A 15,078-nucleotide genomic window follows, 5' to 3' on the forward strand; every position below is an offset into this window, starting at 1 on the left:
AGAAAGAAGTCACTGGTGAAGGGTGACAGGCAGTATAATCTATCATAGCAATAGCGGCAAAAGAGAGAATAACATAAACTCAATCCCACAAGCAGCGGAAAGAAAAAGCCATAACAAGAAACCAAAATAAAAAAAAAAAGAAGTCAAACGATCAAATAAAAAAAAAAACAAAAAGGAACTTTTCCCTTCGTTCTTTCCCTCTTTTCTTTTAATTATTAGCGACCATGCCAGCAGGTGCCAGTTACTACCCAATGCGGCCAGCCTTTGAACTGCAATTGGGCACACCGCTGCTGGAGGGAATGGCCGCCATTGGCCGCTTCGACGGCACCACACCATCACTCGCCTGCGCAACAGGAACACAACGCGTCGTTGTACACACACGTGCGAGTCACGATACAACAACGTCATCAACAACAACAACAGTGAATCCTCCCGTGCGTACACTTAACTTTAGCAGACCACCAACAGCACTCGCAGTGGGACGTGTGCGGGATACGGCGGGGAGAAGAAATGTTGATGCATTATACGTTGGGGCGGCCACATCTTTACTGGCGTATGATGTAGAACGTAATGCGGAGTATTTCTTTAGGGATGTGGAGGATGGCGTACAGGCGGTGGTGTGTGGAGTAATGAATACTACAAAAGGATTAAATAGTGGTGGTTTTCCCACACCATTGGCTGTAGTTGGCGGTAACTGTACTATTAACGGATTTGATGAAAGGGGTGATGAAGTGTTATGGACTGTAACAGGTGATCAAGTTACATCCCTAATGCTTATGCCATGGGATGCCAGCGATAACGAGAAGAATAACTATAATAGTACAGCCAAACCGGCTTATACGACAGTAGATACGAGTGTTGATAGTGAACATCGTCCACTGGCGTTAGTAGCCGCATCAGAAGATTTTGAACTACGTATATTTGATGGTGAAGAAACTATAGCTAGTATCACAGAAGTTGATAGAGTAAATCAACTTGTATACAGTGGTACACCAGGTAGATTTGCCTACCTTACTGCTAATGGCACGGTAGGTGTTTACAATCGTACGGAACGTGTATGGCGTGTAAAGGGAAAACATCGCCCAGTCTCCGCCGCCTTCTGCGATGTAGACTTTGACGGTGTACCGGAACTTATCGTTGGTTGGAGTGATGGCCGTATTGAAGTGCGGGGCGATGATAACGACAAGCGTGGCGTGTTATTTCGAGACACCTACACAACACCTGTTAGTGCTGTGTTGGCATACGATTACCGTCAGAATGGACAAGCACTACCCATTGTATGTACAGTAGATGGTACCGTGCGGGGTTTGGAGTTGGCTAATACAAAGGATGAAAAGCAGGAAGTATTGCGTAATCGTGAGACATTTAAATTAGATACACTACGACGAGAACGTGAGGCACTTGCGGCGGAGCTTCTCAGTTTAGAGGAACAACTGGAAAAACAACGTAAAGGGGATACAGATCTAACATTGCCTCAAGCAGGTACAGTGGTACGGCATACATTATTACCGAATCAAAAATCTAGAAAACTTGATGTGGTTTTTACAGTACATCATGGTTATGCGGATACTATTATTCAAGGATGTGTCCTACATAGCGAAAAGGCTTTTCCTGGTAAGGAGTATATGTTCTTTACGCTTGAAGATCCAAAACCGACAATAGTTTGTTCTCTTGCTGTTGTACATGGTATGGAAGCGCAGGTAAAGGCATCTGTTATGGTTGGAGCTACAAATGCCGATAATTATCAGATTCATGAAGTCTCCTTTACCATTTCAAGATTTATCATGTGTCAACCTAGAGAAGAATATGATGGTCAATTTCGAGAACCAACAGGATATGCAGCACTACAATTATCTGAATATTTTCCCTTTTCCAAGTTGCGTACATGGCTAGAGACAACATTTACACTTTCTAACCCACCCGATACTTCAGTAGACTTCCGCGTTGAACTAGTGGACCTGCGAGATGATAGTGAATTGATAATTGAAGGATATCCAATGCATCATGAACTCTATATACGTGGAGAAACCATGGAAGTATGTGGAGATGTAGTAGAGAGTCTTGGTTTATCTACAGTGAGTGAGGCCACGGCATCGTGTCAATTCCCTGATGAGATGCAGGAACTTCAATCCACACTTGAACGTGTAGAGGAACTAAACGCCGTACGTTTAAAACTAAATAGTAATATGGCGGATGTAGCTGCAAATGTAAAACCGTTACTTATTCGTGCAGAAGACTCTAGACTAATTTCAGATATTACTAGTATGCGACGGTTCTACGCACAGCTGTACGATTTAGATAAGGAACTTATCGGTGAAAACATGAAACGCTGCAATAACTATACCGCATTAAAAGCAGCTCTGAAACATATAAATATCTTTATAATGAGGGCAGGAAGACTACGTCTCGGAGAGGCCAAGACAAGTCTTATTGCGGATTGCAGAGAGTGTGTGAAAACAGGTGAAACACGATCATTACTAAACCTCATTCGTACTGGGAGGAAGTGAATGTGAAAGATATACAAAGAGAAAAAAAAACAAAAAAAAAATGGTATTGTAGACTTTCTTTCTCTTTTTTTTACCTTTCTTTCAACCACCATTGAAATGAATTCACCTTGTGGGAATAGAGAAAGAAAAAACGAAAAAGAGAGAGAGAGACAGTGTGTGTGTGTGGAAGAAAAAAAGACGAGATACAGCTGGATATAGAGAGAAATATGGAATCCATTTATTATATTTTTCTTTTATTTTAGTTATTTTTGATGTTTTTTAGTAATGGAAAAGATAAATAAATAACACATGCCTAACCGTTCTTTGTTTTTTTTTCTTTTTTTTTTTTTTCACTTTTTGGTTCTCTGTTTTTACCGCAGTCTCGAGGAAGCTACAGAAGGGTAGTTGAAAGGTGATATCAATAGAGAGAAAGAGAAAGAAAGAGAAAAGAAAAAAAGCCAAAGAGACGAAAAGCGAGAGTGAAGACATAACTTAAAGTACACACTCAACCTTGAAAGATCAATAACAACAACAATAGCAATAGCAATAGCAATAGAAACAAGAATAACAAAAACAACAACAAGAACATCGTAACAATGCTTCGTCGGATAACGAGGAATATATCATCTCTATCTAGCGCTACAGCAACACGTTTCACCACTGCTGCTGCGACTGCTGCTAATACTACTACTAATACTACTAATACTACATCATCGGCAGGTGGAAAATTGGGCAAGGCTTACTCTGAGGCGAAGGGATCAGTTGAAGTGCCTGTCTTGGATCAACTTGTTGGGTATTATGTGAACATTCAATCTCGTAAAATGTACTACAAAGACTTTCTTCGAATTGAACATCAAGCAGTACGTTGGGCATTTGCAGATATACGAAAAAACAGTGAAGCCCTTGCACATGGTCTTCTGCAGACGGGGCTTCGTCCAGGTCAGAGAGTGTTGGCTATTCAACCTTGCAATTGTGAAACTTTTGTACTACAATTGGCTTGTGCAAAGATAGGTGCTTTATTGGCAGTGGTACCCCATCACAATATAAGTGCTGATAAACTTCGTTTTTATCTTAATGAATTTCAACCAAATCATCTTATAGCCCGTGAATGGATAGTTGTACCAGAAATGAAACAAGGAGTTTTGGTGGAACGTAATATGCATTTTTGGGATATGATATATAACGTCATTCCTGAATTAGGACTCTCATACCCTGGACAGAAGTTTCAATGGGTACATTCTCAGGAATTTTTCTTTCTAAAGAAAGTGGTGATTACAGATCATAATATGAATTTACTTGGTGTAACACCACTACGAAAGATGCTTGTATGGGGACCGTTTTCATATTACGAACAACGTCTTCGTCGTCTTTCGGCATTACTACACCCGGATGATCCTATTCTCGCACTGGAAGATTCTTATCCAGGATTAGAAGATAAGTTACATATTACCTTTTCTCATCGAAATTGCATTAATGCTGGATTTTTATTTGCCCAACTTATGCAACTTAAAGCTGAAACACGATTTGGTGTAATGCCGAATCATCATACAAATCCGGTAGGTTCTATTATTGCTCCATATGCGGCGTTAACATCAGGAGCTGTTCTTGTACACATTCACAGTGATATGTTTACAGATGATCATGCAATTAATGGAATTGAAAAATTGTGTGTAGAAGAAGTAGAGGGTATTCTAGGAAAGAAAGCCGATTTTGATCTTATGCTTCGTCACACAGGAAATTTTGATGCCGATCAGTATGAACATCTCAAATGGATTGCTCTCTTTGAAGATGCTAATGAAACTCCGGTAAGTGATGATTACCTTAAAAAATTAGCAAAGGAACTTAGCCTTAATGATGTTTTTGTGTTTCGAGGTCCATTGGAGAGTGCTTATATGCTTACCTGGCGCTCACTGAAACGAGGACAATGTGGAATGGTACCACACACAGAGGCAAAAGTTGTGGGAGATCGTGGAACAACGGATGCAAAGATTCTTTCGGCCAATACACGAGGAAATTTAAAACTTAAAGGACCACATATTTCAGCTGGATATTACAATAACGCTGGTCTCTTAACAGAAATGATAGATGAACGTGGCTTCTGCAATACCAGTCGTGAGGCAGTTATGGATGAAAAGGGACACCTCACACTGCATGGAACCCAAATATACTAGTACTAGTGGATAGCATTAGTATTAGTATCAGTAATAATAATAATAATAATAATAATAATAATAATAATAATAATACTAATAAAAGTGGTAGTAGAAGTATTAGTAATAGTAGTTGATAATCGGGATCTTTTTCTTCCTCTGTATCTCTTTTTTTTGTTTCTCTTTGGTACTGTGTATCCATCTTTTTGGGAGGTTGAAAGGGAATTTGTGGGAATGGATTTGTAGCTGTTAGTGGGAGTAGCGGTAGAAACGGGGCAGATTGTTTTTTATTTATTATTATTATTATTATTATTATTATTATTATTATTATTATTTACTTTGAGGTGTATATATATGGGAATCACTGGAAGGAAGAGGCATTATTATCAATTGTCTTTTTTTTGTTTCATATTTTCATTTCAATAGTTATTTTCCTGCCGGATGTGGGTTCGCAGAAATGTGCTGCCGTATGGGGAACTTTCAAAGGGAAATGTGAAGCACTTGTTCCTGGAGTTGGTACTGTCAAAACAGCCCTTTTTTTTATTTGTGTTTTCTTTTATTTTTCTCTTCTGTCCGAAACCGTTTTTTTGGAAACATGACGCTGTTTCAGTGTTTTTACACTGTAGTATGATCAGAAAACTTCGTCCTGTTTACCAACGAATGAACTCAAAGATAGATAAGGAATACATAAGGTACATTAACGAAAAAAAAATTTCATGAACAACAAACCAAAAACAAAAAAAGAAATGGATATATATATATATACTTCTATTTCTCTCTTATTTGTTTGATGTAGGAGAGAGGAGAGAGCCTTGATGGTGGTTTCGAAAGGTAGAGGTGGTAGTCTGGTCTTTGTCGAAAGAGAGGGAGAGAAGAAGGGTGAGCGAATTGATAGCCATTGTGCATTTTTTATTTTGTTTTTATTTTGCGTTGAGGTGACAGTGAGAAAACGAGGAAAAGGAAAGAATGAAAACATACACACTCTTTACAATAAGAGGCAACATGATTACATCGATTCAACAAAGTGAAAGAAAATATATAGCTATTGCTGACATTACTGAAATTTATCTTGTGTCTTTAATTGCACAATAATAATACTAAAAAAAGAAGAAACAAAATGGGTAATATACTTTTTTTTTCCTTTCACCTTCTTGGTACATCTAAATTCATTGATTGAAAGAGTTATTTATTTTTTTTTCTTCACAAACACACAAAAAAAAAAAGGAAATAGAATACCCGAGTTCCTCTAGAGATCCAGAGGAACCACCGTTTATCAATACAAATCCTAGTGGCTTGGATTCTGCGGCGGAGTATGTACTTCCTGAGGTACTCGCATATTCTCTGTCAAAACAGCCAAATAATTCTGATCAGGCAATATCAATGGCAGAGCGTTTATTGCAGAATTATAAAGACTAATGGAGAGAATTGACCGCAATTCTATATGAGAAGTACGGGCGACTCCCAGAAAGTTTGCTGAAGGAGGCGCGAATATTACTGAATTCACATCGTAAGACTTTATCATCATCATCATCATCACCGTGGAAACACGGTAATAACGCACCGCCACCATCAATGGCGCTTATCGAAACGGATGTGTTTTCTCCCACCGCCGTGCGAAACTCCATCGCCGCACGCATGCAGAGACAGTAAGCACTGGATGATGCCAGTTGGAGTGAAGTACACTGCGCAGCAAAGGAAGTGTTGGCCTCTTTGAAGGAGGCCCAGCAGCGTGTGGTAATGCAGGAGGCTGAGATTGCCAGACTCACTGAGGAACTTTCGCGGCAAAAGAGTAGAAAGGAGGAGGAAGAACGGAATCAAAAGATAGTAATGGAGGAACTTGCTACAACTGTGAGTCAGTTACAACTCAAACTAATGTCGATACGTGGCTCTCTGCAAAGCGGTGATGATAATACAGAGTTGCTTAGTGAGATGGAGTACCAGAGACACTTACTGCGCGTTTAGTGGCGTGAGGAAGCAGATCTCATTAAAGTGTATAGAAGTCTGCTCCTGCAGCATATAGCACTGTATCCACTAAGTCCTCTGCGTGAAGAGGCACATGATATCGAGGTAGAATTGTGTCAATTGTTAAATGAACCACAATTATGATGACAAAGTGAAGTTTCGTATTTTATTTTTGTTTGCTATGGAGTTTATTTTACGTTCCTTGTGGGACGTAGGATGTGTAAGTTGTGCTTCACAGAACAACCGGTGTCACTTCTTTATATTGTTGTCCATACGTTAATTTCTTTCTTCGTTGCCTCTCAATCATTATCTTTTTTTCCTTCTTTTTTTTTTGTTTTTCTTTTTTTACTTGAAGAAGGTGTGTAGTTGTTCTTTCTCGTTTTAGTTCTAGTAAAGGGGGTTTGAGAAAAAAAAAAGAAAGAAAGATAAACAAAACAAAACACACGAAGAAGCATATCTAATAAGAAGAGGTGGATAACTAGGAAATCCCCAACCCCCAACCCCCACTCGCATCCTCTCTATTTATTATTCGCTTATGTCAATAGCAAAGAAAAAGAAGTTGGCAAGAAGACAGCGACATGAAGAGCTGAAGGAGCGTAGTAGGTTAATTCAGGAACGACTTCGTGCCGCTGCGGATGAGGAAATTGAGTATGTACTACCTGATGGTGATAGTGATGTGGAAGGCACTTCATCGTCAACTACGGCTGTTGGTGCTGGTGTTGTTGGTAGTGGTAGTGGTGATGGAGCACAACCCAATAACACTAATGACTATGTTGATGAGGAAAATGATGAGGATCGTGTGCAACTTCCCTCTGTGAATGTAAATGATACACAGAAGAAATCCGGAGTCTCTACTCGTCGTCGCACAAAGATTTCATGGGAGACTTTGAAACTCACCGTGGCGGAGCGTTATGGCCCTGAGGTGGCCGCCGTTGTCACCGAACACGACGGCAATGCGGAGGACCCGTACTTTACGGTACTTCTGAAGTCAGTGCGGAACACCGTGCCGGTCCCCCGCCACTGGAGCCAATTGCGTGCCTTCCTGTCGAACCAGGCGGACCGCGAGCGGGCGACGGACATTGTCCCTCCGGAGATTGCGGCCCTCGGCGTGGAGCGTATCCGTGCGACCCGTGATAAGAAGGCGAATCCCGACCAGATTGCCTTCGTGACGTGTTTTCTCTCCGGCACCCCTCTCGCCCGCCGCCGCTTCCACGTGGTCCTCTCGCCCTTTGGCGATGTCTTCCACGAGGGCAAGTGGCTGCCCAAGAGGCTGGCGGAGCCCGGCCGTCTCACCCCCCGGCTGCGGGCGGCCCTCGGCATGTCGGCTCACGCCCCCCCGCCGTGGCTGTACGGCATGCAGGCGATGCGGCGCCTCCCGCCGGCGTACCCCGCCCTCCGCGTACCCGGCCTCAACGCCCCCATCCCGCCAGGCGCCCAGTGGGGCAGCGGGGAGGGGCAGTGGGGGCAGCCGCCAAGGAATGAGAACAACACCTTTCTCTTCCCAGGCGTCATGGAGGAGGCAGCGGCAGAGGAGGCACCCCACGTCTACTGGGGGACCGTGCCACCACTCGTCACAAGCACAGGTACAACAGCAACAACAGGAATGGGAGCCGCACAGCAAAACGCATCACCACCACCGCCACAACAACAACAACAACAACAAACGATGGCAAACACTACCGCAACAGGGGCGAAACCTGTTATCAATCCCGTACCGTTTCACCCACAGGCCTATGCACCAGCAACCACCATGCGGTATGTGCCCTCCACACCCCAGGAATACATTCGTGTGCAGGACAGCACAATGGGTGCAACTGTAGCCTTGGGATCGGTATTGGTGCCGAAAACGGCTGCAGGACCAACGCTCCCCGTAGCACCTTCACAGGTACCGGATAAGCGTCCTATGCCACCGAGACCACCGACGAAGTTTTAAGCAGAAAAAAAAAAGAGATGAAAGGAAAAAAAAAGGAATAAAACAAAAAAAAGCAAGAATGAAAGGAAGAGAAAAAAAAACTGGCTCATGGTTCTGGTTCTTTTTTTATTGTTATTTCTCTCTCCTTTCTTTTTTTTTCTTTCTCACATATCTTCGTGTAGTAGTAAAGAGGCTTTTCCTTCCTAAAATGCACGTATTCGATTCCTTGGAGTCCCTTTTTTTTTTTGGTTGCACATGTTCTAACCCACTTCCCTTTTTCTTTCCTTTTTTTTCTTTTCTTTTCTTTTCGATTGTGCCGCGCTATGGGAGTGGGAAGGGGGAAAAAAGGAATAGCAGATCTAACAAGAAGAAAAGGAAACTAAATTAAAAGAAAAATACATACGAGTTAAATTGATACGTGAAAAATGGAAGAGGGATTTGATCGTTATACTTTTCAATTTGCAGAGCTCAGTGGAAAAGCAGATTTCTGTGCTTTTGGAAAAGTAACTCGAGATTTTCTACATGGCTTTCGTCAGAGTAAGCATTATGAGGTGATGCTCAGCGCCTTTCTTCACCGACTCTTTGAGGATCCAGAGCTTATCAGCCCAGCTAACCTCAAAAGTCTAGAGAATGCACTGGTAGAGCGGGCAAACACCTTACTATCAGAGGAGCGTGCGAGAGATAAGGATCGCCTCGTCAAGGGCCGTAAGCCTGTGTACGAGCTGCAACAAGAAAGTGAGGAGAGTGAGGAGGAAGAGCCGGTAATCACTGAAGAAGAACTACATCGACAAGAAGAAGAGCGATTGGAGCGTGAAATGCGGGAAGAGGAGCGTTTGGCGGCTCGCGAGGAGGAGCGACGACGCAATGAAGAGGTCCTGCGCGCCCGAGCTCGCCAAGTGGATACAAAAGCAATGGAAGAGATGTTGCAGAATGCGGTGGTGCTAAACCCCGGACATTTGAAACCGAAGATGGGTGGAAAACAGCAACAACAACAAAAGAAACAAGTCACGGAGGAAGAACTGCGTGAGATGGAGTCGCAGGTGGCAGTTTTAATGAAGGAAAAGGAACGCCTACAGACGGTGCTGCAGACAAGCGAGGAGGAATTACCGGCCAAGTTGACAGAGGCAAAAGAGGAGTTGGCTACCGCGGAGGCGAAAGTAAACAGCCACGATGGGGCCACAGCAAGCAAGAAAGCACCTATGCAACCGAAACAGATTAACGCTCGTGCTGCTGAGCTTAAACAAAAACTCTCAAAACTTACAGTGGAGAGAACTCGTCTGGCACTGCAGATGAAGGCTGAACCACATCCACTTCGTGAGGAACTTCTCTCAGTACTGCAGAGTCGTGATGAGGCTCAACTCAAGCTTGATGCTTGAAGAGGCCTAGGAAGATGGCCTACCACTCAAGAAGACAAAAAGAAATAAAAAAAAAGAACAGAGATAGGAAAATGGAGAAAAAACACGGGGTTTCCATGCTTTTTCTTTTTTTGTTATTATCTGCAGTTGACTTGGTTTTCATGTTTACTGCGGCAAGGCTTCTCTTGGTTTTTTTTATTTATTTCTTATGCTTCATGAGGGGTAAAAAAAGTAATTGTGTATTATCTACCTCTTTCACCTGTGTAACACAGGTGTAAAAAAAAAAAAAGGAAAAAAAAAATAATAGACTACTCTTTAATACCTTATTTTTTATTTATTCTTCTCGATTGCTTTTTCTTTCTTTTTCTCCTTCTTATTTTCTTTTTTATGTTTGTGACTCTGTCTGCTTCACCGTACTTCTGTATTTGTATCGTTGTTAGTGCTGAGTGAAAGTGAGGTAAACTCCAGACACATACACACACAAAAAAAAAAGAAAAAAAACAAATATTACAAATATATATTTGGTGTATCAACTAGAGTGAAGGAAGACGAAAAAGAAAAAGGAAAAGAAAAGGTGTAGAGAAATAGCAAACAGATAAAAATCAAAGAAAAATAAATTAAACGTTATTTTATCCGTACTTATTAAAAACAATTATGCCAGCAGCTAACATTGTCTCTACGATTATTTTCTTTTGCCTCACGGTAGCGGCAACACTGCTTATCTTTCGACACTACACACGAGTATCTGCAAAGGGTATGCCTTTACTTTGTCGTGTGTTTGTAATTATTGCATTCTGTTCTTTTATTTTGCCATTTCCATTACTTGTTGTTGATATTAATGCTGCCCTTTACGTAAAGGCGAATCCTTCTACCCCAAAAGAAACATGGCTTATCGGTGTTTGGTATGCTATCGTTGCTGCAACGTACATAATGGGATGGGGTTTGTTACCAGTATCACAATCATACACAGAAGTTGGAAATTTTACGCCGAAACGTAAAATTATTAGTATCATTAGAAGTAATCTTAAAATGTATGCTATTTCAATAGTTGTACTTGTGGTATTTTTCGCATACATTGCCTTTTTAAAAGGTGCTTATGATTCTGTTACCAATATTTGGAAGCTTGCAATTTCTTTGGCAAATGCCTGGGGTCTAATTTTGTTGGTATTATTGATGTCAGCAGGTTTAGTGGGTGTACCAAAAATGCTATGGAGAAACTCTGATGCTGTGCGACGACTTCGACGTCAATATTATAGTGTTGTTGATATCCAGGAAGATTTGGATATTGCTGCTATGGATCTTGCCGATGTAAAGGCAGAACTCATGATGATTCACCCACTCGTTGCTGAAGAGCATAAAATGTATTGGTCAGAGATGATGGAGGCAATTGCCACTGCTGATCGTGAAATACCTCAATACCATTCCGCAAGTGCACGAATAAAACCTGCAACACAAATTAATCATACAGATGTTTCTCTTACACATTTGGAAGAACTTAATGAACGTGTGAAGTATTCTATAAAAATTGCACAACGAATGAACTATCAATGGGAATCTACAATTCGAAAATGTCAATCATTTGATGAATTAATACGTGGTACATCTTCTACTAATAATCATTTTAAAAAAGTCTGGTTCTCCATACGTGGTTTTGTTTATAAAGGATGTGCAGTATGTGCAGGTATTCTTACAATTCTTGTTTTATGGAGTGAACTTGTTCTTCCTTTTCAACCATTAACATCGAAACGTTTATCTGTAATAGCACTTGTGGTTGGAAGTAATTTTGAATTATTTGGTTCAATGATTTTTATGTTCTATATGGCCTATTGCTCATACTGGGCTATTTTACAATTAAAAGTTTTTGACGTTTATGTCATACTTCCTGGTATTTCTGATAATGCATCTCTCTGCTTTAGTGCAACATTCCTGTCACGTCTCATTATGCCCTTATGTTTTAACTATTTATTAATTGCAGGCCTCGCGACAGAGGACATTGATGTGATGTACGGCCATGTCTACCGTCGCAATATGGATGTAAGTTTGGTATTGGGTTCATGGCTTAATCAATTTATCCCTATGTTTATCCCATTTGTGTCTGTGCTGGTCTTATCGAGAGTCGTAGACCGTCTCTTCTTCCTCGTGGGGCTGGAGGTGCACAACCCGGATGATGCGATGAATGACACCGTACGGCAGCGCATCGAGGATGGACACCGCATTGTTTCACATGCCTTGGGCCGCCCACTCACCGCATTAGACCTTAGCGGCATTGGATTTACATCCACAGATGCAGCAACAACAACAACAACGACTGGCACAATTGCTGGTGGAGTTAATGCAACACAGAACCAGAAACGACGACAACAACAACAACAACAGCAGGAGCGGGGAGAGCGTTACAAGGAGTATTTAGCAAAAAGAAAAGCTGTATCTGAGGTGGAGCCAGTGTGAAATATGATCGTGTTCTCTAATAAATGTGTCATTTTCTTTTTTGTTTCCCTGGCCCTGGTATGGTTTTTCTTTTTCTTTTCTTTTCTTTTTTTGCATTGCCCTTGCATTTCTTTCTTTTTTTTCATGTTTTTTTTCCTTTATTGGCTATTTGATGTGCCCACCGATTTCACTACTTTCGTAGTGATTGCTAGAGTATAACAGGCTTTATATTTGCTCCGTCGTGTTTTCTTTCGTTGGACACCCTAAACCTATCGTTTTGACAACAGCGATATTTTTCTTAAAAAGAAGAAGGAAAAAAGAAAAAAAAAGAAAACGTTACAAATGAGATTAAACGGTTTATTTTTATTTTTCTCTTTATTTTTCATTTTTTATTCCCTTTTTCTTATTCAACATCATACATTTATCGAACATTTAGAAAGAAGAGTAGTTTGGCCATCAAATGGCGGAGTATCTTGTTGATACAACGCCTCGTATGGCATATGTTGATCGCCACGAATTACTGCGTTCACTTCTTCCGGAAAAAGAATTTGTAGTACGACGACAAGAACAATTAAATAAGAGTACTACTGTATATGTGGGAAATTTGTCTTTTTACACTACTGAAGAACAAATTTGGGAGTATTTCACTACGTGTGGACATGTACGGGATGTTGTGGTGGGTCTTAGTGAGGTCACACGTACTCCATGTGGTTTTTGTTTCGTTGTATATGAACAACAGTGTGCTGCACTAAGTGCTGTGACCGATTTACACGGAACATTGTTGGATGATCGCATTATTACAGTTTCGTGGGATGTTGGCTGTGATGAATCGCGGCGTTGGGGCCGTGGAGCGCAGGGTGGACAAGTCGTGGATGTTCTGCGGCAGAATTTAGACAATGGAAGAGGTGGATTAGGGGCACTACGCCGTGATGAATTAGGTATTCGCGCATTACTGGAGGAACAGGAACTTGTACACTATAACTGGATTCCACCTAGACGTACGAAGAAACGTGATCGGGACTAGTCATTAAAGAATGAGATTGAAAACAATTCATTAATACCACTACTACTGTTACGATTAAATAACAGCTACACGTGATTATATATATATATATAATTATTTACGTGTGTGTATGTGTGGTTAGCATCATCATTCGATGATATTCACAAGAAGGCAGATACGTTGTTTCTTTAATTACTTCTTTTATTTTTTCATGTTTGTAAATAAAATTTACCATTTCTTACGAGTTTAATTTCATTCTCCTTTTTTCATTTCTTCTAACCCTTCTTTTCTCTCTCTCTCTCTCTCTCTATCCCTTTTTTTTATTATTATCATTCTCTCATTCGAAAAAAAAAATTATTGTTTTTTATTTTTGTTATTTTTATTATAGGAGGATCATGTTACTATTCTTCTTGCTACTCTTGGGATTCCTGCTGGTTATGGGATGGCGCTTTGTGCGAATGGTGCGACGACCGCCCGTCTCTAGACACCGCGGTGGGAGTGTTCCTCTTAATGTGTGTGTGGTATTGGGATCTGGCGGACACACTAGTGAGATGGTGCGTGCTATTAAGGCTTTATCACTGGATTTATGGCGAGCCAATCGCCCTTTTTACGTTGTTTCTGATACAGATAAACATTCTGCAAGTGTGGCGGTTGAATTTGAAACGCTGAACTTTCGACGTTGCTGCCGATTACATACGGTACCTCGTGCACGTGAAGTTGGACAAAGTTATTTTCTTTCCATCTTCACAACTCTTCGGGCGTTATGGTGGTCCTTATTTCTCATAATATCCGAGAAACCAGACGTCATTTTGGTGAATGGGCCTGGTGTATGTGTACCGGTAGTAATAGCCGCACTACTAGTCGCCTTCTTCTCACCGGCGTGGTATTATCGCCGACCAGCGATTGCCTTTATGGAGTCCTTCACTTGTGTATATCACTTATCTCTTTCAGGGCGTTTGTTAATTCCCTTCTGTGATGTTTGGACGGTTCAATGGCAATCACTATATAATGCGTACATGAAACGACGCTGGGGAAGAAATGGATCTCTCTTCTTTGTGGGAACTCCAAAGAATGGAGAGGAGATGCCGCGACTAACAAGGTTTCAACAATTAACAGAACTGACAACACCCAATAGTGAACCAATGGCTCTTGTTACTGTGGGTTCCACACAATTTAATGCCCTTATTGAGGCTATGGATGATGAACAAGTCTTGAGAGCACTATCTAAACAAGGCATAAAACGATTATTAATTCAAAAAGGTGTATCTTCTCATGAGGTACGACTGAATGGTGCACATGGAATTACCGTTGAGGTATTTTCGTACCGTCCAAAGTTGCAGGAGATGATAAGAGATGCGGCTTTAATTATTTCTCACGCCGGTGCAGGTACAATACTTGAGGCGTTAGAGTTTAGGCGTCCATTAATTGTAGTACCCAATCGTGCTCTCATGTCGGATCATCAACTTGAACTTGCCGAGGCGTTAAGTTCTGCTCACTATCTCTTTTGTTTGCAGGTTTGGGAAATTCGTAATGAATTAGAAACACTCGACTTGAATACACTGCGGGAATTCCCAGGAACGAATACAACTGCCCTGCGGGAGGCGCTTTTTCCACTTTTCGGTGTGGAGACGCCACTCCGCGGCGTTATGGGGATGCAGTGAAACTAAATGAGAGGCGTGTGTTTGTTTGTTTTTTTTGTTTGTTAATTGGTTTCTCTCTTATTTGCTTTTTTTTCCTGCGATGTCGCTTGAATTTCATTTATAATAATAATAATAATAATAAT

At 41.2% G+C, this 15,078-nt stretch overlaps 9 protein-coding genes across 9 annotated transcripts; 8 read left to right on the forward strand and 1 right to left on the reverse strand.

Moving 5' to 3' along the window:
* Positions 1 to 224: 224 nt before the first annotated feature.
* LSM04_003433 (Ciliary BBSome complex subunit 2) lies at positions 225 to 2,507 on the forward strand (the record flags this gene model as incomplete). The annotated part of the gene is made up of 1 exon (XM_067329770.1): positions 225 to 2,507. One exon carries the CDS (start codon positions 225 to 227, stop codon positions 2,505 to 2,507), a length of 2,283 nt encoding a protein of 760 aa, XP_067187309.1.
* Positions 2,508 to 3,082: 575 nt separating this feature from the next.
* Positions 3,083 to 4,657, forward strand: LSM04_007792 (AMP-dependent synthetase/ligase; the record flags this gene model as incomplete). The annotated part of the gene is made up of 1 exon (XM_067329771.1): positions 3,083 to 4,657. One exon carries the CDS (start codon positions 3,083 to 3,085, stop codon positions 4,655 to 4,657), a length of 1,575 nt encoding a protein of 524 aa, XP_067187524.1.
* A 1,391-nt stretch (positions 4,658 to 6,048) lies between these two features.
* Positions 6,049 to 6,273, reverse strand: LSM04_002229 (uncharacterized protein; the record flags this gene model as incomplete). Its single annotated transcript, XM_067329772.1, has 1 exon — positions 6,049 to 6,273. One exon carries the CDS (start codon positions 6,271 to 6,273, stop codon positions 6,049 to 6,051), a length of 225 nt encoding a protein of 74 aa, XP_067187257.1.
* A 100-nt stretch (positions 6,274 to 6,373) lies between these two features.
* LSM04_003603 (uncharacterized protein) lies at positions 6,374 to 6,742 on the forward strand (the record flags this gene model as incomplete). Its single annotated transcript, XM_067329774.1, has 2 exons — positions 6,374 to 6,560; positions 6,612 to 6,742. 2 exons carry the CDS (start codon positions 6,374 to 6,376, stop codon positions 6,740 to 6,742), a joined length of 318 nt encoding a protein of 105 aa, XP_067187317.1.
* A 391-nt stretch (positions 6,743 to 7,133) lies between these two features.
* LSM04_000355 (PSP protein) lies at positions 7,134 to 8,531 on the forward strand (the record flags this gene model as incomplete). Its single annotated transcript, XM_067329775.1, has 1 exon — positions 7,134 to 8,531. One exon carries the CDS (start codon positions 7,134 to 7,136, stop codon positions 8,529 to 8,531), a length of 1,398 nt encoding a protein of 465 aa, XP_067187163.1.
* Positions 8,532 to 8,935: 404 nt separating this feature from the next.
* Positions 8,936 to 9,886, forward strand: LSM04_000244 (uncharacterized protein; the record flags this gene model as incomplete). The annotated part of the gene is made up of 1 exon (XM_067329776.1): positions 8,936 to 9,886. The coding sequence occupies one exon, from the start codon at positions 8,936 to 8,938 to the stop codon at positions 9,884 to 9,886; it is 951 nt and encodes a 316-aa protein (XP_067187156.1).
* Positions 9,887 to 10,519: 633 nt separating this feature from the next.
* LSM04_002460 (LMBR1-like membrane protein) lies at positions 10,520 to 12,313 on the forward strand (the record flags this gene model as incomplete). Its single annotated transcript, XM_067329777.1, has 1 exon — positions 10,520 to 12,313. One exon carries the CDS (start codon positions 10,520 to 10,522, stop codon positions 12,311 to 12,313), a length of 1,794 nt encoding a protein of 597 aa, XP_067187267.1.
* Positions 12,314 to 12,752: 439 nt separating this feature from the next.
* Positions 12,753 to 13,316, forward strand: LSM04_006600 (RNA recognition motif domain; the record flags this gene model as incomplete). The annotated part of the gene is made up of 1 exon (XM_067329778.1): positions 12,753 to 13,316. The coding sequence occupies one exon, from the start codon at positions 12,753 to 12,755 to the stop codon at positions 13,314 to 13,316; it is 564 nt and encodes a 187-aa protein (XP_067187461.1).
* Positions 13,317 to 13,690: 374 nt separating this feature from the next.
* On the forward strand, positions 13,691 to 14,956 carry LSM04_001275 (Glycosyl transferase; the record flags this gene model as incomplete). Its single annotated transcript, XM_067329779.1, has 1 exon — positions 13,691 to 14,956. One exon carries the CDS (start codon positions 13,691 to 13,693, stop codon positions 14,954 to 14,956), a length of 1,266 nt encoding a protein of 421 aa, XP_067187209.1.
* Between the last annotated feature and the right edge of the window lie 122 nt (positions 14,957 to 15,078).

Source organism: Trypanosoma melophagium, assembly GCF_022059095.1.
Source record: "Trypanosoma melophagium isolate St. Kilda chromosome Unknown ctg5segment0, whole genome shotgun sequence".
In the NCBI taxonomy this organism is placed as follows: Eukaryota; Euglenozoa; class Kinetoplastea; order Trypanosomatida; family Trypanosomatidae; genus Trypanosoma; species Trypanosoma melophagium.